Here is a 27068-nt window from a genome sequence, read left to right on the forward strand (position 1 = left end):
CTTTTCTATCTCTAGGGGTAATTAGTCCTCCGGCTGTGTCGAGATGTCTAGGGAGCGCTAGGTACATTCCATGGCTACTTCTAGTTGCGGTGTTAGGTTCAGGGTCTGCGGTCAGTACAGGTAACACCTTCTCCAGAGTACATCCCATGCTGCTCTTAGGCCACCAGATCATAACAGTTTCTGCTGCCCTAGGCACTTTTAGTGCTGCCTCCCCCTTTGGTGAGTATGACTCTATCGGCAGTGACTTTAGCAAGAATCGCTGATGTGAAAGTCGCCTTTTGCAGCAGATCCGTCAGTTTTTCTGCATGTGCCGCGTAACGGATCACTTACAGTAACACTGCGTTCGGCCTCATTCATTCCCTATGGGATTTGCGGCACTTGCCATGATCTGGCAAATGCGGTACCATACCTCCCAACTTTTGAAGAAGGGAAGAAGGTATAAAGTGTGCGGCGTAGCGCGCCATGGCAAATTTTAGGCCACGCCTCTGATCACACCCATTTCACAACTAGTCACACCCATATCCATGTCCCAACCACAGCCATCGGTCGCGTTTGTGACCCGGGACTAAAAAAGAAACAAACAAAAAAAACCTTGCTCAGGTGCCGCCCCCCGCAATGTCGCCGCCCTAGGCACGTGCCCTGACTGCCGGAGATAGTGGAGTAAAGCTCACTCATTGCTCTGTTCCAATGGACTGATGGAGACGGTAGAGTAGAGCTCACTCATTGCTCCGCTCCAGTGGAGCATTTCAGAATAACTTTCTCAAGTTGGGACAACCAGTTTAATAAAGGGTGAAATCAAGGAAGTCCCCCAAAGTAGAACCTGCACCTATTATCCAAAACTAGCAAGAATATCTTTTGCTGAAGCGTAGTACAAGTACAGAATATTGATTTCATTAGGTGCCGCCTTTCGCACATGATGGCGCCTATGTTGGGGATACTCTCTAGCAAAAAATGGACAATCCCTTGAAAAGCTAAGTATTTTATAGACCGCTGGGAAAGCATTATGCAAAAAAAAGAAACATTATATATCTGTACCGCTGGGATCTTTTAAGTGTGTTTTATCCAGCAGCTTTATTTCAGCTACAGGTTCCCTGAGAATCCGAGCAGGTGCGGACTGGGGCTGAAATTCATTCCTGGCATTTGAAATCACACAGGCCCATGTTGTCCCCATCCCAATGAACCAGAAGGGATATATTACTAATATTACCCTGGATGGAGGAAAAGAAGACTTTCTACAAGACCAATATGTCTATTGATACCCGTGGGCTATTGGGGTAAGTGACGAAGTCAGCATCTTTGTGCTCCATCACAACTTTTAACAGTATGGGTGTCTTGAGAACACCGATTCTGTTAACAACGTAGCAGACAAGGCAGCCCATGACCAGACAGGCCCTTCTGGCACTTGCCAAAGTTGCCAGATGGCCAGTTCAGCCCTGGAGTCCGAGATATCATTTTGGAGCTTAAATAAGAAAACATTACAGTTAGTGATGAGCGAGTGTACTCGTTGCTCGGGTGGCCTCCGAGTATTTATGACTGCTCGGAGATTTAGTTTTCATCACGGCAGCTGAATGATTTACAGCTACTAGCCTGCTTGATTACATGTGGGGATTCCCTAGCAACTAGGCAACCCCCACATGTACTCAGGCTGGCTAATAGCTGTAAATCATTCAGCTGCCACGATGAAAACTAAATCTCGGAGCACTAAAAAATAATCGGAGGTCACCCGAGTGTGCTCAGGAAAACCCGAGCAACAAGTACACTCGCTCATCACTAATTACAGTAAATAGTCACGTCAGTGAAACTTAGGTTCTGGATACCTTTGCAGACTTTTGTTTGTACTTAAATGCATGTATTATGGGTTAAAAATATGCTTTTGCATTTGGGTTTAATTAAAAATGTTTCACCGTTTGGCTTTTACAGGCATACAGCTGGCTGAAGAATGAGTTAGCAAGCAGTAAAAATAGATTAAATGTGTTCACCAGAAGGTAAACATGTAATAATTATGGCCCCGATTTATCAAGTCTGGCATTTTGTGTAGTGAAGTTTTCGTTTTTGGTGTAATCATGATGCGCCAACTTGTTAAAGAAAAATTCTTAATGACTTTGGGGTATCTGTTATCTTATGTGTGCCACTGAAAGCAATGTACTCAAGAGCATATATCTGTGGTAATTTAATTGGTTTTTGGCCAAGCATGGCCATGCCCTGTCCTGGGCAAGCTCCATCTTCTTGACAAAAAATAGATGTAGCTGACCAGGAGTGGCATAAACACGCAAATTTTTGCGAAACTACGAGTATTGGAAAAATGTTGTTATTTTCCTAACAGTTTTACACCAGAAAATTGTCGTAAACTCATTGCTGAATAGGGGCCTTTATGTTCTGGTAAGTTTGTGATTCATGTTACACACATTTCTACTACCACCTTGCTGTATTATATCGGGCCAGCCTTATTGGTAAAATAATCTGTGTCCAGAATATAAGTCTAGGCAAGTATTATACACGGTCACGCTACATTAATTGCACATCCAGAAACTATTTAATTGAGTAATGTCTGGAAGGTTACAAGATACATAATCATGTCATTTTCAGCGTGTCAGGCTTATTAATGACCTTTATGTCCCGCAGGGATTTTTTCGCAGGGATTTTTTCGCAGGGATTTTTTATGCTTAATCTGCTGCAAGGCCGAAATGTGCATGAGTCTAATATACCATCACCATGCCTGATTTTACACCTAAACTTTGGATCTTAGGCCGTATTCACACATAGTGTAAGTACTGCATTTTTTCCAATGCATCTTTTTAGGCAGAAAATCTGCGGTATTTAACTGTCCACGCAAAGTTGAACAGTGTGTATTTTGGGGTGTGATTTTTCCTTCTATGGGCTTGTATAGGAAGACAGAAAAAATCAGACTCATGTAAAAATACATGTAAAAATAAAAACACACTTGAGATTTTAAGTACAGAATCAAAACTTTCTCTACCTAGCAAATGCATAAAAATACTTCTTCAAATCTACATCATCAAATGAAGGGAAAATCCTGTAAAAAAAAAAAGTAGCAAAAACACAATAATCAGAAAAGATTACCTAAGGTCGGGTAATGCCCTGCACATGGGGAAAGAGACATTGCGAATCAGAAGAACTATACTACATTTCTAATTGGAGGTATTTCCTTATATTACTATTATTATTACACTTACTACATATTGGGATAGGATCTTGGAGATGGGAATATCCCTTTTAACTCTGCATGGGGAGGAATATAAAAAAAACAATTCTACTATTTTTTGACATTTTAAAGTTTGCGCTATTCACCTGCTGCAGAAATAAAGGGTGATCTTTATTCTGTGGGTCACCTCTTATGACTATACAAAGTTTACATACCGTATATACTCAAGTATAAGCCGAGTTTCTCAGTACATTTTTTTGTGCTGAAAACGCCCTCCTCGGCTTATTCTCGAGTGAAGGTCCAGAGCATGGAAGGGGAGCGGCAGTGGCGGAGCAGCGGGTCACAGGAGGCAGGAGCCGACTGCTGCGGATAACTCCTGTGCCGGCTGCTAAAAAGAAATTAATACTCACTGCGCTGGCAGTGAATATTCATTTGTCTGTAATAGTGCGCACAGTGTCAGCTGCAGAAGCCAGGTTCCTGCAGCTACTCCCGCGGGAATGGAGAGAGGTGAATATTCATTTCCCTTAAAGGGAACCTGTCACCCCCAAAATCGAAGGTGAGCTAAGCCCACCAGCATCAGGGGCTTATCTACAGCATTCTGGAATGCATTCTGTAATGCTGTAGATAAGCCCCCGATGTATCCTGAAAGATGAGAAAAAGAGGTTAGATTATACTCACCCACGGGCGGTCCCGGTGCGGTCTGGTCCGATGGGCGTCGCGGTCCGGGTCCAGCGCCTCCCATCTTCATAGGATGACGTCCTCTTCTTGTCTTCACTCTGCGCCTCCGGTGCAGGCGTACTTTGTCTGCCCTGTTAAGGGTCGAGCAAAGTACCGCAGTGCGCAGGCGGGAATGGTCAGAGAGGCCCGGCGCCTGCGCACTGCAGTACTTTGCTCTGCCCTCAACAGGGCAGACAATGTACGCCTGCGCCGGAGCCGCAGCGTGAAGACAAGAAGAGGACGTCATCGTAAGAAGATGGGAGGCCCCGGACTGCGACGTCCATCGGACCAGACCACCCCTGGGTGAGTATAATCTAACCTCTTTTTCTTATCTTTCAGGATACATTGGGGGCTTATCTACAGCATTACAGAATGCTGTAGATAAGCGTCTGATGCCGGTGGGCTTAGCTCACCTTCTATTTTGGGGGTGACAGATTCCCTTTAAGTAGCGGGCACCCTTGACCGCCTAGTGGCTGACACTGTGCACGTTACTTGATGATTATTATTATTATAGCAATGAATACTCACTGCCCTCCATGCACATAGTCCCGGCGTGGGGAGCGGTGAGTAATCCGGCAGCTGTGCTCTGCTTGCGAGCAGCACATGACGTTCCTGCCACGCACTGCTTACAAGCATAAAGCAGCTGCTGGCACCAGAACAAGACGTTGTGAGGGAGAGCAGGAAGGTTAGTATAATGGTTTATTTTTTTAACGTTTTTTGATGGGGCCATGCATACAAGGATGGGGATGAGGAGCCATGCATGCAAGGATAGGGATGAGGAGCCATGCATAAAATGATGTGGATAAGGAGCCATGCATACAAGGATGGGGATGAGGAGCCATGCATACAAGGATGGGGATGAGGAGCCATGCAGACAAGGATGGGGATGAGGAGTCATGTATGCAAGGATAGGGATGAGGAGCCATGCATGCAATGATGTGGATAAGGAGCCACGCATACAAGGATGGGGATGAGGAGCCATGTATGCAAGGATGGAGATGAGGAGCCATGTAGACAAGGATGGGGATGAGGAGCCATGTAGACAAGGATGGAGGCAAGGAGCCATTCCTACAAGGATGGGATGGGGATGAGGAGCCATGCATACAAGGATGAGGATGAGGAGCCATGCATACAAGGATGGGGATGAGGAACCATGCATACAATGATATGGACAAGGAGCCACGCATACAATGATGTGGATAAGGAGCCATGCATACAAGGATGGGGATGAGGAGCCATGCAGACAAGGATGGGGATGAGGAGTCATGCAGACAAGGATGGGGATGAGGAGCCATGTAGACAAGGATGGAGACAAGGAGCCATGCAGACAAGGATGGGGATGAGGAGCCATGCATACAAGGATGTTTTTAAAAACTTTTTTTTTTACTTGCTTCAATAGTCTCTGTAGGAGACGAAAAGCTGCGATCTCCTGATCGCTTGTGAAGCCCTGCTATTCGTAGCAGAAATGATCATCCGCTTTGAGCGCCAGGCATGGGATGGCGCTCATAGCAGATCTGCAATGGCAACCACTGGGGTCTTTTGCAGACCTCCGGTTGTCATGCCAACCCATTGGAGCTCCGCCTTCATGTGACAGGGGTGCCGATGGGCAAGGTTTGTGACGCGCTTCCAGAGTGCACATGTTAAATACCCCTGTCAGAGATTAACATAGTAACAGCCTCGTTTGTTAGGAGCCCATGACAGCTGATCATTCAGCTCTGAGGCGGAGCCTGCTTCAAACGCCGGGGCATGACCTATGACATATATATATGTCATAGGTCGTGAAAGGGTTACACCACAAATTTAAAAAAAAACACAAAACACTATACAGGTTTGGTATTGCAATGATACCCCTTCACCCCCAAGGGTGGTTTGCACGTTAATGACCGGGCCAATTTTTACAATTCTGACCACTGTCCCTTTATGAGGTTATAACTCTGGAACGCTTCAACGGATCTTGGCGATTCTGACAATGTTTTCTCGTGACATATTGTACTTCATGATAGTGGTAAAATTTCTTCGATATAACTTGCGTTTATTTGTGAAAAAAACGAATATTTGGCGAAAATTTTGAAAATTTCGCAATTTTCCAACTTTGAATTTTTATGCCCTTAAATCACAGACATATGTCACGCAAAATACTTAATAAGTAACATTTCCCACATGTCTACTTTACATCAGCACAATTTTGGAACCAAAATTTTTTTGGGTGACGGAGTTATAAGGGTTAAAAGTTGACCAGCAATTTCTCATTTTTACAACACCATTTTTTTTTTAGGGACCACATCTCATTTGAAGTCATTTTGAGGGGTCTATATGATAGAAAATACCCAAGTGTGACACCATTCTAAAAACTGCACCCCTCAAGGTGCTCAAAACCACATTCAAGAAGTTTATTAACCCTTCAGGTGTTTCACAGGAATTTTTGGAATGTTTAAATAAAAATAAACATTTAACTTTTTTTCACTCAAAATTTGTTTCAGCTCCAATTTGTTTTATTTTACCAAGGGTAACAGGAGAAAATAGACCCCAAAATTTGTTGTACAATTCGTCCTGAGTACGCTGATACCCCATATGTGGGTGTAAACCATTGTTTGGGCGCAGGGCAGAGCTCGGAAGGGAAGGAGCGCCATTTGACTTTTCAATGCAAAATTGACTGGAATTGAGATGGGACGCCATGTTGCATTTGGAGAGCCCCTGATGTGCGTAAACATTGAAACCCCCCACAAGTGACACCATTTTGGAAAGTAGACCCCCTAAGGATCTTATTTAGATGTGTGTTGAGCACTTTGACCCAACAAGTGCTTCACAGAAGTTTATAATGCAGAGCCGTAAAAATAAAAATCATATTTTTTCACAAAAATGATCTTTTTGCCCCCATTTTTTTATTTCCCCAAGGGTAAGAGAAGAAATTAGACCACAAAAGTTGTTGTGCAATTTGTCCTGAGTACGCTGATACCCCATATGTGGGGATAAACCACTGTTTGGGCGCATAGCAGAGCTCGGAAGGGAAGGAGCGCTATTTTACTTTTCAATGCAAAATTGACTGGAATTAAGATGGGATGCCATGTTGCGTTTGGAGAGCCCCTGATGTGCCTAAACATTAAAAACCCCCACAAGTGACACCATTTTGGAAAGTAGACCCCCTAAGGAACTTATCTAGATGTGTGGTGAGCACTTTGACCCAACAAGTGCTTCACAGAAGTTTATAATGCAGAGCCGTAAAAATAAAAATCATATTTTTTCACAAAAATGATCTTTTCGCCCCCATTTTTTTATTTCCCCAAGGGTAAGAGAAGAAATTAGACCACAAAAGTTGTTGTGCAATTTGTCCTGAGTATGACGATACCCCATATGTGGGGATAAACCACTGTTTGGGCGCATAGCAGAGCTCGGAAGGGAAGGAGCGCTATTTTACTTTTCAATGCAAAATTGACTGGAATTAAGATGGGATGCCATGTTGCGTTTGGAGAGCCCCTGATGTGCCTAAACATTAAAACCCCCCACAAGTGACTCCATTTTGGAAAGTAGACCCCCTAAGGAACTTATCTAGATGTGTTTTGATAGCTTTGAACCCCCAAGTGTTTCACTACAGTTTATAACGCAGAGCCGTGAAAATAAAAATTCCTTTTTTTTTTTCACAAAAATGATTTTTAGCCCCCAGTTTTGTATTTTCACAAGGGTATCAGGATAAATTGGACCCCAAACTTTGTTGTCCAATTTGTCCTGAGTACGCTGATACCCCATATGTGGGGGGGGAACCACTGTTTGGGCGCATGACAGAGCTCGGAAGGGAAGGAGCGCCATTTGGAATGCAGACTTAAATGGATTGGTCTGCAGGCGTCATGTTGCATTTGCAGAGCCCCTGATGTACCCAAACAGGTCAAACCCCCCACAAGTGACCCCATATCGGAAACTAGACCCCCCAAGGAACTTATCTAGATGTGTTGTGAGAACTTTGAACCCCCAAGTGTTTCACTACAGTTTACAACGCAGAGCCGTGAAAATAAAAAATCTTTTTTTTCCCACAAAACTTATTTTTTGGCCCCCAGTTTTGTATTTTCCCAAGGGTAGCAGGAGAAATTGGACCCCAAAAGATGATGTCCAATTTGTCCTGAGTACGCTGATACCCCATATGTTGGGGTAAACCCCTGTTTGGGCACACGGGAGAGCTCTGAAGGGAAGGAGCACTGTTTTCCTTTTTCAACGCAGAATTGGCTGGAATTCAGATCGGATGCCATGTCCCGTTTGGAGAGCCCCTGATGTGCCTAAACAGTGGAAACCCCCCAATTATAACTGAAACCCTAATCCAAACACATCCCTAACCCTAATCCCAACGGTAACCCTAACCACTCCTCTAACCCAGACACACCCAACCCTATTCCCAACCGTAAATGTAATCCAAACCCTAACCCTATCTTTAGCCCCAACCCTAACTGTAGCTCCAACCCTAGCCCCAACCCTAACCCTAACCCTAGCCCTAACCCTAGCAATAACCCTAGCAATAACCCTAGCCCTATCACTAGCCCTAACACTAGCCGTAACACTAGCCCTAACCCTAGCCCCAACCCTAGCCCTAACCCTAGTCCTAACCCTTGCCCTAACCCTAACCCTAGCCCTAACTCTAGTCCTAACTCTAGCCCTAACCCTAGCCCCAACCCTAACCCTAGCCCTAACCCTAGCCCCAACCCTAGCCCTAACCCTAGTCCTAACCCTTGCCCTAACCCTAACCCTAGCCCTAACTCTAGTCCTAACTCTAGCCCCAACCCTAGCCCTAACCCTAGTCCTAACCCTTGCCCTAACCCTAACCCTAGCCCTAACTCTAGTCCTAACTCTAGCCCTAACCCTAACCCTAACCCTAATGGGAAAATGGAAATACATTTTTTAATTTTTTTATTTTTCCCTAACTAAGGGGGTGATGAAGGGGGGTTTGATTTACTTTTATAGTGGGTTTTTTAGCGGATTTTTATGATTGGCAGCCGTCACACACTGAAAGACGCTTTTCATTGCAAAAAATATTTTTTGCGTTACCACATTTTGAGAGCTGTCATTTTTCCATATTTGAGTCCACAGAGTTATGTGAGATCTTGTTTTTTGCGGGACGAGTTGACGTTTTTATTGGTAACATTTTCGGACACGTGACATTTTTTGATCGCTTTTTATTCCGATTTTTGTGAGGCAGAGTGATCAAAAACCAGCTATTCATGAATTTCTTTTGGGAGAGGCGTTTATACCGTTCCGGGTTTGGTAAAATTGATAAAGCAGTTTTATTCGTCGGGTCAGTACGATTACAGCGATATCTCATTTATATCATTTTTTTATGTTTTGGCGCTTTTATACGATAAAAACTATTTTATAGAAAAAAATAATTATTTTGGTATCGCTTTATTCTCAGGACTATAACTTTTTTATTTTTTTGCTGATGATGCTGTATGGCGGCTCTTTTTTTGCGGGACAAGATGACGTTTTCAGCGGTACCATGGTTATTTATATCGGTCTTTTTGATCGCGTGTTATTCCACTTTTTGTTCGGCGGTATGGTAATAAAGCGTTGTTTTTTGCCTCGTTTTTTTTTTTTTATTCTTACGGTGTTTACTGAAGGGGTTAACTAGTGGGGCAGTTTTATAGGTTGGGTCGTTACGGACGCGGCGATACTAAATATGTGTACTTTTATTGTTTTTTTTATTTTATTTAGCTAAAGAAATGTATTTATGGGAATAATTTTTTTTTTTTTTCTTTATTTAGGATATTTTTTTTATTTTTTTTTTACACACATGTGGGGAATTTTTTTTTTTACTTTTTTACTTTGTCCCAGGGGGGGACATCACAGATCATTGATCTGGCAGTGTGCACAGCACTCTGCCAGATCTGCGATCTGCTGTGCAGGGCTGCAGGCTTACCAAGTGTCTGCTCTGAGCAGGCACTCGGTAAGCCACCTCCCTCCCTGCAGGACCCGGATGCCGCGGCCATCTTGGATCCGGGACCTGCGGCGAGGAGGGAGGTAGGAGACCCTCAGAGCAACGCGATCACATTGCGTTGCTCCGGGGGTCTCAGGGAAGCCCGCAGGGAGCCCCCTCCCTGCGCGATGCTTCCCTATACCGCCGGTACACCGCGATCATGTTTGATCGCGGTGTGCCGGGGGTTAATGTGCCGGGGGCGGTCCGTGACCGCTCCTGGCACATAGTGCCGGATGTCAGCTGCGATATGCAGCTGACACCCGGCCGCGATCGGCCGCGCTCCCCCCGTGAGCGCGGCCGATCGGCTATGACGTACTATCCCGTCGAGGGTCAGATAGGCCCAGGTCACCTCGACGGGATAGTACGTCAGATGTCAGGAAGGGGTTAAGGGCTCATGCACATGGCCGTAAAATCATTTTAGCCCAATTGAGCAAATGCTTTTTAAGCCTTGGATCTTTGCAAAGACCCGAGAACATGTGTGGGAAACGGGACGGCTGCCGATCCACCTCCTCCTGATTCCATCACTCCTGTTAACCCTTTACGCTGGGATCTCAAACGACCATCCTGCAAGTAACATCTGCTCCATACAGCTAATATGATGCCTCGTTCACACAGGGCATTGCCTTGTGCGCCGGAATACGCAGTGTTGCCTAGCAACAAACATATAGAAATCCCGTTGAGTGTTTGGTCTCATTTTCCGACTGCAGAACTTTTTCCAGGGTCTTAGTGAAATGTAAAACAAATAGCTTTTATATTCAAGACCTGGCAGGATGTCAAGAAAAAAAAGTAATAGAATCCATATTATATCCTTCATAACTACATGACCGCAGGGAACGGGAACACTCGTATTCCTGGAAGCCGGTGGCCAGGGCTGGCACATACTCAGAGCAGAGGCTTGCCACAAATCCAGCACGGAGGCCCATTACAGGAATTGTAATGTAGATGCCAAACGCCGCACAACAGTATCCACCTGGCATTTCATCGACGTGTTTACGGCCTTCCAATCCTACCACAACGTTTCTAACAAAATATTCTGTTTTTCTTTGTTCTAAGCTTTGTATGACCAAGAGGCAATTTACCCTCAAAAGTACAAATTTAATGACTAACATGACAATTTTACGTCTATGTTCACATGTTGCAGGTTTTGCTGATTTTCTGCTGCGTTTTTGTCTCTTGTGCATGTTGGTAACGTTTAGTGGCCCCAAAAACATGATTTAACTTCCTTACAGGGTTAATAATATTAGCAAGTACCGCCAATGAGAAATGTAGTATAGTTCTCCTGATTTGCTATGTCTCTTTCCTCATGTGCAAGCATTGCAGGACCTATGGTATTCTTGGTTACGACCATTAGCAACTAGCTAACCATGGATACCTAAGGTCCTGCAATGCCTGCACATGAGGAAAGAGACATAGCGAATCAGAAAAACTACACTACATTTCTAATTGGAGGTACTTGGTAATATTAATATTATTACACCTACTACATATTGGGATAGGATGTTTGAGATGGGCATACCCCTTTAAGTTTTTGCACCAAAAACGCAGGAAAAACTGATACCTGCATTATTACATTTGCACTTACCCATTGTTTCGTATGGAGGAAAAAACACTGCAAATACGCAGAAAAAAAAAATGCTGAAAAAAGTGACATGATGCAGTTTGCAAAAATGCAGTTTTTCAAATCAGCCAGAGATTAAAAAAAAAAAAAAAAAAAAAAAGGTGTGATCATGAGATTTCTGAAATCTCATAAACTTTTCTGGTACTGTAAAACACAGCTTAAAATTTGCATTAAAAATAATGGTGCAAAACCGCAATGTGTGAACATAGCTTTACACTCTCAAAATTAAAGGAAAAAAAACTTTAGGCCTCAATTATCAAAATGGTCTTTGTTCCTCATAGCAACCAATCAGAGCTCAGCTTTCATATTTTAAACAGCATTGGTAAAATTAAAGCTGTGATGTGATAGGTTGCTATGGTGGTCAACAATGAAAGTTTATATTTGTGTATATTTCTGGCTTCCATAGGTTTTCTGCAGGCATGGATCCAGATTGCTGGGGGGTCCCTGTGCAAGCAGTTTCATGGGGACCCCCTACTCAGTAACAGATTCATATAATGCACAGATAACTGAACATAGGAGAAGGAGGAGGGGGATGACTGATCATAGAAGACTTCTTTATACCAAGGAAAAGGAGAGGAATTCCTGAGACATTTTAGAATTATTTCTGCATTTTTGCAGTTCTAGACACGCTATACTTGCTTGTTATAGATCCCGAAAATCCAGAGGACAGTACGTACGAGTAGGAATTAATACAGCTATAATATACTGTATGCAAGGGTTAAAAGTCCCAGGTGCGATTGCATTAATTGGGCTGAGTCATAATTTTTTTGGAGTCTTATTTTTGTTTTGTAGTATTTGTTGAAATTTTTTGGCACCAAATACTGTACAAAATGGCGCATTAATGAAATTCATTAGTGTTTCAGTACTTTTGTGCAAAATTCATTAATTTTCCAGGAAACCCCCCGCCCACGATGATGAACATAATAAAACAGATGAACAAATATAAAATCAACTTGACTTAAAAAAAAAAAAAATGTGCCCATCAAAAGAATAAGGCGCAAATGAAAAATAAGTGAAAAACAGCAAAAACTAGACAAAAAAGGCACAAATGCACTAATGAATCCGGGTTATATATTTACTAGACCCAAAAATCTTTTTTTTTTACCATAATTGTGGCATTAGCTCTTGTCACATTCTTCTTTACAAGAAAGATTCATTGCTTAAAACATTTCAGTGATGTGTATTTAGGGTACTTAGGTAAGATTTAACATCAAATTATACTGTGTATTTAAGGTACTTAGGTAGGATTTAACAACAGATTACACCTGTTGTTAGTAGAACTTACCCGTGGATGCATTGATGGACACATAGTTAGCTGAAAATCCTTCAGCACCTGTGACGAAATCGGTAACGAACAATACGACCATGGTGCGGTCACTACTGGTTATTGTTGGGGGGATGGATTTCCCGCAGTATCTGTAGGAAATGTTACAAGTGACTTGAGTTTACACATTCATATCATATTTGTTCGTTTATCACATCCTACGTCACTTCTGAACGATTTGGACTCATTTATGACAAAATATATAATGCGCTGAAGAGATATATTTTTTTTTAACTTGGGCCAAGATCTCCACCAAAGATTATGTATTTAGAGAACAAGATGGCAGGCGTAATAAAGATATGAAACTATTGGGTATTTTTCAATCAAACCTTGTCAAATAGGGAATAGAGGGGTTTAAATGGATGTGGCGTGGGAATTCCACAAGTGACCTTCTTTTTGGTCAAAAAATTAAATAGGGTAATAATGCGGCGCCCCCACTGCCGCAGGGCCGAGGGGTACCCGGTACCGGGCCTCTGAGCTTCTGCTCTGGGGTTGTCACGGTGGCTAGGCCCGGCCCGTGACCCTGCCGAGGGGCGCACAGTCAGTAATGATGATAGAAGTAGGTAGTGGTAGCGGTGGTGAGGCTGTAGTGATGCGATGTAGTGGTGCAGTGCAGCAAATAACGAGGACACGGGTTGCAGTCTCTTTACTGATGATCTCTGGGTCCTCAGTCCGGAATCCAGATCACCAGGCTGCGCAAGTCCGGCCGGTCCAATGGCACTTCCAGAGTTCTCTTAACAGGTGGAAATCTGTGCCTTCCTTCTAGCGCTATGTGTTGTAGTCCTTCCCTGCTGTGCTTACGGAAAGTCCCCACAACTGTTGTGTCTGTTTCTTAAGTTCCCTCACAACTCGATTAGATGATCTTCTGCTAATCTCCGTCCCTCCCTGATGTTGCGGTCAGGACGGCACCCGTTTGACGGGTAGGCTCGGAGCTCTTCCGGGACCCTAGAGTCGCCCCTCTCCACAAGTTGCCCCCCAAGACTGCATAGGTGATTAAGGTGAGACAGCCCGCCTGAGACTGACTGTCCTGCCGTAGGTTCGAAGTATTGCCTGAAGCTGTCTGTAGAAATACTTCCTTCGGCGTTCCGGCCACTGGTTGTTTGCGCCTCAGTAGGATGTTGCCTCGGTCTTACAGCACGACCCCTACTGGTATTCTCCTTCTGCTTTGATCTCGTTTCTCACTCAGCACAATCTATCTCGCTTCCAGTCCCTTCTTGGGCACCGCCGCTATACTGTGCAGGCACGGTCCCGTTACGTTCGCTCAAGTTGCCAAGCCCCTGTCAGGATCCCACCCCTGACAGGGACCCTACAGAATCTTCTCCCGCAACACCCTCTTCCACAGGGTGTTGCCTGGTTCCCATCCAGTCAGCTTTCTGTCTAACTTCCTGCCTGACCCCCAGTTTTACCTGTGTGTGGAGAGTGGCCTAGTAAATAGAACCCTTAGCTCCCCCTGGAGGCCCGGCGGTGAAATCTATTGGTGTCTGTGATACCTGATCAGATGAACTCCTTCAGTGCCATCAGACGTACCATAGCTCCCCTTAGTAGCGGAGCCACAGTACTGCAACGACCAGGACTCTGGGGCGCTGCACTCCCCCCCGGTTAAATCCAGTACTCCGGGACTGGGAAGAAAACAACAATACAAGTTAGCAAAAAGACATACATTTAGTTGAGTGCAAATAACAATAAGTATACTTGAACAGAGCTTCCCTTTATGGGAGGTGAGGACACTTGAATGTTACAAACATGGTTAAATAACATAGCAACATGCTATAAATAACTTTTCCTACCCAACCGGGTATTCTACTTAGTACAATTTCTGGAACAATAATTTAACATTGCCTTTAAAGGACGTACACTCTAAATCCACTAAAGACCTTCTTATAATCACATTATAAGGCAATTTAACTTTTACATTCTCCTTCTTTAAATCTGCAGGACCGCCTGTCCTAACGGCACCAGACCTACTGCCTCTCCTTTCTTACAGGACCGCTCCTTTCAGCCCGAGCCTTCTGTCTTTTCAACTACTATACCTAGTATAGAACATAACATACTTTTGGTTTAGGACCACTGAGCCATCTTCGTATGGCTCCTAGGAGGACTCACTGACTAACCCCTACGGGCTCACTTTCTGTCCTCTGTAACACATCATTAACTCTTTCTTTACAACAAACTAACTTTCTACGGAGGACTCAGGGTTTACCTTCTATCCCCATTTTCTATCAACATTATCAACTATTTTCTTATAACATCAACTTTCATCATTACTCTCTTACTAGTAACTATGCAGGACACTGTGTCTACCCCTACGGGCCTACTGCATCTTTCTTCTAGCTCTCGCACTTTCTTCTAAGGAACATTATCAGCATTTCTTTTTACAGTTAACCAGTTCAATACACATAACTTCTACATGTAAACATTATCATTTTCTTTCAAAGCATCGTTATCACTTTACTGTTCTAAAGCAGTATCACTCATAAGTACACAGCTGAACATCCCCTTTAAGAGGGGATCAAGTCTTTATGAGGTAGCATATCTTCTCAGGCTACCAGTCCATACTCAGCAAAGGCTCCGGTGCGGTATCTTCGCAAAGAGTCTCTCTTTAAGTAAAACCAGTAGGAAGCGCCTTTAAGAAGGTGCAAACTATTTACAATAAGTTTGTATCATGCACTGTTCATGATCGCGGCAGTTCTGGAAACCTTTGCAAAACGTGGAAAAACAAACAAAACAATAGGGATCCCAGGTCAACAAAGAGACCCCTTTAAAAGTTAACCCTATACGGGTTCAGCAGCAATTCAGAAAACAACAGTTAAACGAACTATATACATTTTCACAGTGTTCTTCCTTAGTCATTACTCAGGAGGCAGCCCCCACCGAGGCTTTACCTGGCAAGTGGCTCTCTGCGGGTCGGATAAACTGGATTCCAAGCTTACTCCCGCGGCCAGGTGTACCCCGTGGGTTCGGGTCTTCTGCACGACCAGGTCGTGCGCTGCAATGAGGGTCTGCGTGGGCCGATGGATGATGCTGGCAGCGGCGGCCGCAGCAGCGGCGGCTTCAGCGGCAAGCTCCTCCCCCTCAGTGCGGGATACCGCCAGGACGGCGGTGCAGCGCTGCATGTCCCGGGTTCACCATCTGCTTCCTTTCAGGTGCCGGCGGTACGTGACCACATCCCCCGGCTTCAGGACAGACTTAGCGTCGTTCCCGCTCAGGCAAGGCTCCACTTCATCCTGGGTGATGCGGACTCTCAAGGCTGTCCCGATCTCTTGCACGAAGCCCTTTCCCGTTTGGGGCAGGTACACAATCACGACGCCCCACTTCGGCAGGGAGCCCTCCAGCAGCTCTCCGCGCGCCTCCCGCTCCACTTCTCGCTGGAACTCCGCGATCAGGTAGTTTCGGTATTCCCCCCAGGGGAAGGGCCCGAGGTCATGCCCCCCCAGCGCCTTGGTGTCAATTGGTGGGGATACCGGGGCGTCACTGATAGCAGCCGTGGCCGGGCCATATGCAGGGGTGAGGTGGCCTTCCCAGGGGCCGCGGCGCTGGGTACCTTCACTTGCGGTAACTCCTCCGGCGCCGCTCCCCTCTCCTGTGGAAGGCATTTCAACCGGGGACTGTCCAGGTACGGGATGCCCCATCGGCAGCTCCCAAGGGTACAAGTCTTCCAGCGGGGGCATATCAGAGTAATCCACTGGTGACGGGGGTCGATGTAGGGCCATCCTTTTCTGCAGGCCTTCCCGGGTCTCCAGTTCCACCTCATCTGAGTCATAGTTTCGTTTCTTCGGCCTCTGCCCGCCATAGAAGATCAAGAGGCGGATCTCTCCTGTCGATGGGCCCGCCCTTAGCATGCAACAATATTTAGACTGGGCGGTCATGGTTCTTCGCGCTTTTTAGTTTGTCTACGCCTATTCCACGCCCCTCTTCTTCTCCTGTGCTTCTCCTCAGCGCAGCAATGGCGGTGGTTTTGGCGGTTAATGGTACAGCACAGTCCTTTCAATAAAGTACAGTCCAGGCACAGTAAATCACAGTCCCAAGGCACACATGACCTGATTCTTCAGGCTTAAGTAGATCCTGTTCGTGACGCCAAGTTGCGGCGCCCCCACTGCCGCAGGGCCGAGGGGTACCCGGTACCGGGCCTCTGAGCTTCTGCTCTGGGGTTGTCACGGTGGCTAGGCCCGGCCCGTGACCCTGCCGAGGGGCGCACAGTCAGTAATGATGATAGAAGTAGGTAGTGGTAGCGGTGGTGAGGCTGTAGTGATGCGATGTAGTGGTGCAGTGCAGCAAATAACGAGGACACGGGTTGCAGTCTCTTTACCTCTTTACTGATGATCTCTGGGTCCTCAGTCCGGAATCCAGATCACCAGGCTGCGCAAGTCCGGCCGGTCCAATGGCACTTCCAGAGTTCTCTTCACAGGTGGAAATCTGTGCCTTCCTTCTTGCGCTATGTGTTGTAGTCCTTCCCTGCTGTGCTTACGGAAAGTCCCCACAACTGTTGTGTCTGTTTCTTAAGTTCCCTCACAACTCGATTAGATGATCTTCTGCTAATCTCCGTCCCTCCCTGATGTTGCGGTCAAGACGGCACCCGTTTGACGGGTAGGCTCGGAGCTCTTCCGGGACCCTAGAGTCGCCCCTCTCCACAAGTTGCCCCCCAAGACTGCATAGGTGATTAAGGTGAGACAGCCCGCCTGAGACTGACTGTCCTGCCGTAGGTTCGAAGTATTGCCTGAAGCTGTCTGTAGAAATACTTCCTTCGGCGTTCCGGCCACCGGTTGTTTGCGCCTCAGTAGGATGTTGCCTCGGTCTTACAGCACGACCCCTACTGGTATTCTCCTTCTGCTTTGATCTCGTTTCTCACTCAGCACAATCTATCTCGCTTCCAGTCCCTTCTTGGGCACCGCCGCTATACTGTGCAGGCACGGTCCCGTTACGTTCGCTCAAGTTGCCAAGCCCCTGTCAGGATCCCACCCCTGACAGGGACCCTACTGAATCTTCTCCCGCAACACCCTCTGCCACAGGGTGTTGCCTGGTTCCCATCCAGTCAGCTTTCTGTCTAACTTCCTGCCTGACCCCCAGTTTTACCAGTGTTGTGGAGAGTGGCCTAGTAAATAGAACCCTTAGCTCCCCCTGGAGGCCCGGCAGTGAAATCTATTGGTGTCTGTGATACCTGATCAGATGAACTCCTTCAGTGCCATCAGACGTACCATAGCTCCCCTTAGTGGCGGAGCCACAGTACTGCAACGACCAGGACTCTGGGGCGCTGCAATAACACCTAGAGGGGTTGTCCAGGTGGAAGTATGAGCACTGGGACCACTATCGAACGGCAAAAAGGGGAATTTTCATACGAGGTGGGATCGGATGCCCGTCACTGCTCCATTCATTCTCTATGTGGCTACCAGAAAAAAAAAAAAGAGTGCAGCGCTCGGCAGCCTCATGGGGAACGAATAGAGCAGCAGTTGAGCACGCACACTGCCACTCGATTCAAACTGGGATAAAAGTTCCCCTTTCTGTCGATCATTACAGGTCCCAGTGATCGGACCCCCACAAATCAATAAGTTATTACTCATCTTATGGATAGATGATAACTTGTTTTTAACAGATAATCCCTTTAAAGCGTTTGTCTAGACAATATTTTTTTTTACAAAAAGTACCCATTGTGTAGGTGAGAGGATAACCCCTTTAATTATTAACAACACACTCAGCTGAATGCGTCGAAGAAAGGGTTCCTAATGGCAAAGATTAAGATTGGCTCACCATTATGGTGCCATTTTTTGGCGACCCAAGAAAGAAGGGTTAGGTGTTCGTTTCCTAGGCCATGTTTCTTTCTATGACCCTTGAGCTAGTACATCGCAATCTTGGAGAGAGGAGCCCTATACAGGTTCCCAAGAAACATAAATAAAGGGGTAGCAGCAAAGAGGATTGGACCCTCTCGCCCCATATTAACTAATCGGTATGTGAAACAGGATAGTGATGAGACACATCGGATTACCTTCCAGTTTTCTGTCCCGTGGTGTCTGTTGCATTATCGTATATCTCTAAATAATCGTATTTACACGAATCATCATGCTCGAGATTGAATGCAGAAAAGGATAGACGTATTAGATTTCCAGGAGCGACTGTAATGAACCACATGCAATTAAGACGGTGGGGGTAATTATCGGGGTAACCTGGGCTATTAATGGTGCCCTCTGGGGTAGTCATTGTTGCTCCACAACCTGTCAAAAAAAATGAGATTCAGCATTAAAAAAATAATATTACATTTTGGTTTAACATCCCTGTTGATATGTCATATTAGAGCATAGAGATGTTGTAGATGGGGGGCACTACTTGGGACGCCCCTTTATGTGCCAGAATGAAGAATTACTCTGAAAGACCGGTTCCTTTCTGGTAGACCCTGCACTCCCATGCATTACAGGGATGACAATTAAGTTAGTGGGTTATTTTCCCCTAAAAAAACAAACAAGTAATCCCCTATCCATAGGAGATCGATAACACTGTGTGCCTTTCTCTGACAGTCCCATAGTAAATGACTGGAGCAGAGGTCGAGCATGCGCACCTCCACTCCATTTTAGGTTCCAGAGTTCTGTCGCGGGATCACGCTTAGGGTCTCAGTGGTCAGACTCCCAACGATCATCAAGTTATAACCCATTCTATGAAAAGAGGTAATTTGTTTTTTTGGGTGGGAAGTAACCTTTTAACTAGTTATCATGTAATACTTTGTTTCTCCTCTAGTGGCCACTCTATGGGAGAAGTACAGATGGACGGCGTAACTTCCAGCAGCGATCACTGCTGATCACTAAAGGTTTCAAAAACCAAATCCAGCTTCATTTTTAGCAGTTCTCACGGTGAGACAATCACTTGACCAGAACAGCTTTTCTATATTTGTATTTTAGAGTGTAAGTGGGAAGAGTAATTAAGACAATTAGGTTGAGCATGTGTCTTATTATAAAAGGTAACATTAATTATTGGAAACTAAGGGATCTCATTGGAATTAGTATAAGTAGTATCAGGAAGCCCGAATACTACATGGACATCATAAATCTGGCCAGGAGATTCTGAGCCTTGCCTAAATCTTCCATTGCACCTACAGTATGATCCACTGATCTTAATTTACAGCCTATATAATAGTCTAGAGCTGAATTCATACTTTTGCAACCTTCAGAGCTGAGATCTCACAGCATTCCCTGCAGGCCTTGGTAATTTACCTAGTGGTAAGTGTACAGTATTCAGTCATTGATATTGTTAAAACTACCTGCCCCCCAGCATTAAGAGCCTAGTTAAGATGCTTGTGGTGAGTACTGCAATCAATAAAAGCCAGCAGTATTATGACTGTAGCTCTGGACTATAATAATGTAAAGTAGCAGAGTTACCTTCTACCACAGACTGGTACGAAGCCATGAAACCGTGATTAGTGCTGGAGACGTCAGTGACGAACTGGACATACAAGCTCCTCTGAGTGGAATAAATAGCGGGGGGCACCTCTGAACCACAATATTTTTCAATGAGCGTAGACTCTGCAGAAGAGCCATCTCTAATCTGTCAATAAAATAACACATTTGTTATAAGAAACCATGCTTACACATAGTGACCTTTTCTCTTGGAGTAAAACGGGGTTGTCTACTTTACAAAACACACTTTCAGATGCCCTAATGGAGCAATATCCCCCATTCTGGACGCTCATCTATTATTCAGAGTAGAGCATGGCTACTAAGAATGTCTCTAGCTCTGGAGGACCCAGCACGTCCCTGAGTTATATGGACTGCCCATTGATGTTAATAGTAGCTGTGTAATACTTCACTTGGCCAGTGGTGGCACTGCAGGGAAATTAGACTCTTGCTACCAGGTTCCTATACACACTACAACAGATCCGCGGATCCCAGGACATCATATAATCCATTTAAACCTTCCACATTTAATGAGATTATATGTACATAGCTATGTACTCTTTTGCACATATTTTTTCAATTGTTCATTTGCTTCTTAAATACAAAGATAAAATACTCACTTATATAGCACCATTAATTACACAGCGCATTACGGACGTCAGCATTGTTGTCCCCATTGGGGCTCACAATATAAATTCCCTATCAGTATGAATTTGGCATGTGGGAGGAAACTAGAGAACCCACATGTCACGGATCCCTTCTCCATGGTGTAACTAATTCGTCACGTGCCCGCTCTCAGCACATGACTTGGGTTGTGCCTGCAAGGGTTAATCTATCTCCCCTCTCTCAGTCCAGCATTCAACCTCTGTCCTATGCTGTAATGGGAGCATAAATCACACACTGACCCAGGCCACACACCCGCTCATACACACTGCCACCACTCACCGATAACACGGGCGATGAGTCCCGGAAATATTAGTACTAATAATGTCTATCACTCATAAGGCTCACACACCTTAGGCTATGGATTCTTTTAGAACATTCAAGGTTCAACTTGTTAAAGTTTTATACTTTAATACAAAAAAGGTTCAGTGCTTACAGTAAGAAAAGTTATAAAAATATGATAAAAAGACATTCATTTAACTTGGTAGTTTGCTTTCTGCTCCTGAGTTGGTGGAACACATCAGCATCGGCTGCCCTCACATGTGAACACGTGCCTCTGTATACAGGTCTAATTTATAACTTTGGTCTGGAGGTCAGGTTTCTAGAACAGCCCCTCAGGTTAATATCATAATTGCTTGGTTTTTGATTGGACCACGGCCACGCCCCCAATGAATATATTATTTTCTCTTGAGATCCTTTGTATAACAGCTGTCACAGAGATACTATCAGGCTGTAATTAACATCTTCCTTCCAAGAGCTAGGAGGTGTCAAATGTTCCCTTTCTTCTTGGATCTGAGCACGACCCCCTGGTGAGATTTGGGGACAGAAGTCTGCTTGTCTCAGGAAGATACACATTAACACCTGGGTGAGACCTGCCTTTACATTATCACTAGTCACACATATAACCCTAGACATATGTCACTACACACACACATATATATATATATATATATATATATATATATATATTTCACCACACCCCACAAACAAAGGGAAAGTATACATACGACTTGCAGATGTCGTCCTTGGTGGGATTTGAACCCAGGACCCCAGCGCTGCAAAGCAACAGTGCTGATTACTGAGCCACCATGCTTCCCAATCTACCTGTATGCTTTTGCAAAAATGTTAAAAATCTGTCAAAGCATGGCTCCTGGTTCTGACAGGTGTTTCTGCTCCCTCACTGCATTCTCTTAAGGCCCCGTCTCACATAGCGATTTACCAACGATCACGACCAGCGATACGACCTGGCCGTGATCGTTGGTAAGTCGCTGTGTGGTCGCTGGGGAGCTGTCACACAGACAGCTTTCTCCAGCGACCAACGATCAGGGGAACGACTTCGGCATCGTTGAAACTGTCTTCAACGATGCCGAAGTCCCCCTGCAGCACCCGGGTAACCAGGGTAAACATCGGGTTACTAAGCGCAGGGCCGCGCTTAGTAACCCGATGTTTACCCTGGTTACCAAAAAAAACAAACCGTACATACTCGCCTTCTGATGTCCGTCAGGTCCCTTGCCGTCTGCTTCCTGCTCTGACTGCCGGCCGGAAAGTGAGAGCAGATCACAGCGGTGACGTCACTGCTGTGCTCTCACTTCTCACTGTACGGCCGGCAGACAGAGCAGGAAGCAGACGGCAAGGGACCTGACGGACATCAGAAGGCGAGTATGTACGGTTTGTTTTTTTTTACATTTACGCTGGTAACCAGGGTAAACATCGGGTTACTAAGCGCGGCCCTGCGCTTAGTAACCCGATGTTTACCCTGGTTACCAGTGAAGACATCGCTGGATCGGTGTCACACACACCGATTCAGCGATGTCAGCGGGGCCTCAACGACCAAAAAAAGGTCCAGGCCATTCTGACACGACCAGCGATCTCGCAGCAGGGGCCTGATCGCTGGTACGTGTCACACATAGCGAGATCGCTATGGAGGTCGCTGTTGCGTCACAAAACTTGTGACTCAGCAGCGATCTCGCTATGTGAGACGGGGCCTTTAGTGTTAGAGATAGCAGAAGTGAGGGAAAGGGGTTGTACACAGAGAATAAAAAGTATGCAGTGTCTCAGGGAGGGTAGATAAAACAGGCTATAGATAAAATGTAGAAGAAATAAGTGCAGGATAGAAGCTGTATTTATAGCAGAACACTAGACACCCACAAACCATCCAGCCTATATTACTGGGAGAAACAATCCGACAAGCGAAAAATCTGAAACTTGGATCAGGCTGCATATCAGAGGGCCGTAAAAATGATTGAATGAAGAATGCAGAATGGAACTTGCAATTCTTGTTATGTAAAGGTAAATACTAACCCACTGTATGTAAAAATATATTTTTTGCAAATGAGTTCTTAGGCTTTTTTTTTTTACAATATTGTCTCTACTGTATAAAACTGTAGAGATGTATATTCTTATAGATTGTAAGCTTCTCCAATATTAGACTATAAAGTGATCATTATCAGCCAGGGTTATTTTAATGAAAGTACTTATGCTGTGATCTGCACAACCAAGGGCAAATTCGCTGATGAAAAGTAATAAGTAAGCACATTACTTTTATATGGTGTCAGTAATTGTCATCTTTGTTGTTCTTTTTTTTAGAGCTGCAGTGAAATGCCAGACATAAGCCATGGCCAGGGGTGGCGCTGATTCCTATATATGACCCACTACCCATTTGCACCTAAAATACTTGTTTCATGTCACAGCTAAGGAGAGCAGCAGGGAAAGGGGGAAAATCACTTTTTTTTACCTGCACATAATTGTTGCCGCACTCGGAGCTGCTGGAAACATTCAATTTATCAAACGTAAACATGACCACGTTTCCTTCTGACTGAGTAATAACCCACTCACAGGACCGATCCCGATAGTATGGATTGGGGTAATGAGGGCTACGGATGACCCCTGTTCCAGACAATGAGCCGCCGCATGCTGTAAAATAACACAGACTGTGTTAATGCCATAACTTCTATCACTTATGCCATAATATAAGGCAAGGTCATATGGAGGTTTTTTTTTTTTTTAGGACGGTCCAATCCAAAATCAAAATCAAAAATGTCTTTTAATACACTCTTCCTTAATAAAAAAAAAAAAAAAAGCTGCTTGGTGGGGTATCGCCTGCGGTGAAGCCAATTTCCATAGAGGGGCATGACACTGCGCAGCAGCGAGGTCAGTTGCGATCTTCGGCACATCCAAGCCTTCAAGAATCGAGCCTGACGTCCCACATGCAGCAAAGGGATCAATTTACATATAGAGGCATCGCTAAGCATTAAAATAGCTCTGGTGGCAGACTTGCTGGGAGATCTCTGTCCCGCCCAGAGATCTTAACACCTCATTTACATATTAAGAAGAATGTGGATTTTTTTGGCGCAAGACATCGGATCGCAGATATCAAGGTATCATTTTATTCAGCTTTCTATGACCTACACACCCAAATAGACAGCTCATCCTACTATCAGATTCCCACTAATTTCTCCGCAATTTTTCATCACACTTTCAGTATTTGGTCAGGAGTGAGTGATAAATACAGAAGTGGTGACGTGTTTCTATTATATTTTTCCTCTGATTGTTCCACTCCTGATTTTGGATTACAAATACTAGCCAAATACTGAACGTGTGAACGTGTCCTTATGTGAAGGCACCATACAGCACCACATATATTGCCTACGGCTCTGTAGTAGACAGAGGCTCCTAAAGCCTCCATTCAGGCTCTGCGTATACCACTATATTGTCTATGATGTCTTACTAAACTGATTACATTTCATTATCTAAACCAATGTGACCAGAACACGATTTAAGCAAATTTTGGGGCATAAACTTTGGTAGTTATCGAAAAATCAGAGTGAGTATTACCCTCTAGGAGGGTGCAGATCGGCCTTTGTAAATGACATAAGCTCACTGATTGGCTGAAGTGCTGTTAATGTAACGTTAGTGCTGCAGACAAACAAGACACCGGGGCGGGAGTGGAGCCTCAGCGCTGGACCTGGGGAGGGTAACTAATACTTAGTTTGATATTTTAGAACAACCAAAGCTTATACCTAAAAGTTTTCTGAAAAGTTTCAAGCTCATTCCCCCTGCGTACAGCTTTATGGATACGTGCATACAGTAACGAGATCATCAAATCCAAGGGCTATGACCTTACCAACTTGGTAAAAGGCTCGAAATTTGGAACCCGTAGCGGAAGCAGAGGACTTGAATTTTATCCAAAGTTTGTTTGAACTTGACGTGATGGGAGCAGGGATTGTGCTGTCACAGTACTTGCCAATCAGGGACGACCACTCCGAACTTCCATCTCTAACCTACAACATACAACAAAGTGGTCATTAAAGAGATTGTACTGGAATTGAAAATCATGGTTGCAAGTGGTCCTGTATTCAAAAGAAAAGATGCACCCTTTTCAATGAGCTTTTCCAATGGAAGGTGTGAATTTGCTCATGACTTCCCTTTTTATACAGTAGGATCCCAGTTCCCGATAGGTCAACCCAGTTGGTCCCGCTACACAAGCTATGAAATGGAAGCGAGTGGGGACCAATAACCACTGGTCCAAAAGAGGGTTTTGCAATATGAACGAGCATATGAAGAACAGTCTTGTATTCATTTCTACTGTCCGGCCTCACGCCTGGTTGCACTTTATTGCACTAAGAGCAAAAATGTAGAACTCTACCTCTATACTGGTTAGGGAGCACCCCGTGCTGCTCTCCAGGTCCATGACAGTGAACTTAAGGCTGATCTTTTCATCTGATTCCTGCGTGATAATATAAATGCACTGCTTGTCTCCGGTGTAGGCATCAGGCCATAACGGAGACACAATGAAGCCTTCAGGATCGGTGAAAGTTCCTCCACAATTAGGTTCGGCTGTTATGTCAAAAAGGCATAAAACACAGTTAAACTTATGCCAAAGGCAAAAAAATACGCTTTTTATATTATTGTGTCCACTATTGAATACATATCATCTAGAAAAACAACATGATGTTATTGGAATATTGCTATAAAGAACTTATTTGATGTCATCAACAACAACTAATCAGATCCAATGTTACATCAAAGACAAATAAAAATGGTTTAAGGAGGTTGGCCGTCTCCAAAAATTGGAGAAGCTAGACAAGTACTGTAAGTGACTTGCCCGAAGAATGGGAAATTAGAGAGTAGAAGAGGTCACATTTGTCCTGTCCCCTCTTATCGCTATATATTTCCGGTCCTTTATAGTAGAAGATTTGTATATAAGCCCATGATCTGGTTTCCTTCTCCCTTGTATGCTAGTTTTGTAGACCGGAGGAGAGAAAGAGCCCTAAGCAGTTCCTTCCAGGCATTAGGGCCATAATGCGCTCTCCATCACTATGGTCGTCATAAACTAACTTTAACTTTGTATAACCATCTGTTTAACAATGAGGCCCTTGGTTAGAGAGAGAGATTCCCTATGCTTTACAATCATTATTGAAAAATAAATGGTTATATTAGATCTCCAAAGGTTCGTAGTTGAAGATTTAAAACATACTTGTCCTTTTGCACAATATCTGTAGACAACCAAAATATTTCAGTGCACACAGCAGTCTAAAATATCCAGGAACTGTCCTGATTCTCATGCCCTGTAATTTGCCATCCACACTCTGTCAGTAAGAGGTTCCTCATCATCATCTAGCAGCACGATAGATGCTGAAATATCATTTCCCTTACATCCCAGCATGCCTTGCTCCTGCCATTGTTAAATGTCTTGCCTGCCCTGAACTGAAAGCCCATTTCACTGTTATCACTATGCATGCGGTTTGACAGACAGGAAAGAAGGAGTAGAAAGACCAAAACTCATCCCTATTTCCTGTAGAGAAATAAAAACCCATTCACACTTCCTGTAGAGAGACAACAAAACGCACTCACTTCCTGTAGAGACAATGACTTGTCCCACTTCCTGAAAAGAGATCTTTGTCCCCCACTCCCTGTAGAGAGACAAAGACCAGCCCCATGTTCCTGTAGAGAGACAAAGACCCGTCCCCACTTCTTTTAGAGATATAAAAACCCCTCCCCACTTCCTTTACAGAGACAAAAACTTGCCCCCACTTCCTGTACAGGGACAAAGCCCTGTCCCATTTACTGTCAAGAGTCAAAGACCAGCACCCTTCTTCCTGTTGAGAGACAAAGCCACCCCCACTTACTGCAGAGAGAAAAAACCCGTCCCTTCTTCCTGTAGAGAGACAAAAACCTGCACCCTCTTTCTGTAGAGACAAAAACCAGCATTATAGATGCTGAAATATCATTTTCCTTACATCCCAGCATGCTTTGCT

General features: G+C 44.7%; 1 protein-coding gene across 1 annotated transcript in view; it reads right to left on the bottom strand.

Moving 5' to 3' along the window:
• The window catches only part of CUBN (cubilin), a 247056-nt gene that overhangs the window by 171205 nt on the left and 48783 nt on the right, over positions 1-27068 (bottom strand). The window contains exons 17-22 of the mRNA XM_077268299.1: positions 25457-25647; positions 24935-25091; positions 23546-23724; positions 20134-20299; positions 18753-18978; positions 12737-12867 (exon numbers count right to left, since the gene is read on the bottom strand). Coding sequence (XP_077124414.1) covers positions 12737-12867; positions 18753-18978; positions 20134-20299; positions 23546-23724; positions 24935-25091; positions 25457-25647 — 1050 coding nt within the window. The remainder of the gene's footprint in view (positions 1-12736; positions 12868-18752; positions 18979-20133; positions 20300-23545; positions 23725-24934; positions 25092-25456; positions 25648-27068) is intronic.

Source organism: Ranitomeya variabilis, chromosome 6, assembly GCF_051348905.1.
Source record: "Ranitomeya variabilis isolate aRanVar5 chromosome 6, aRanVar5.hap1, whole genome shotgun sequence".
Classification (NCBI taxonomy): Eukaryota; Metazoa; Chordata; class Amphibia; order Anura; family Dendrobatidae; genus Ranitomeya; species Ranitomeya variabilis.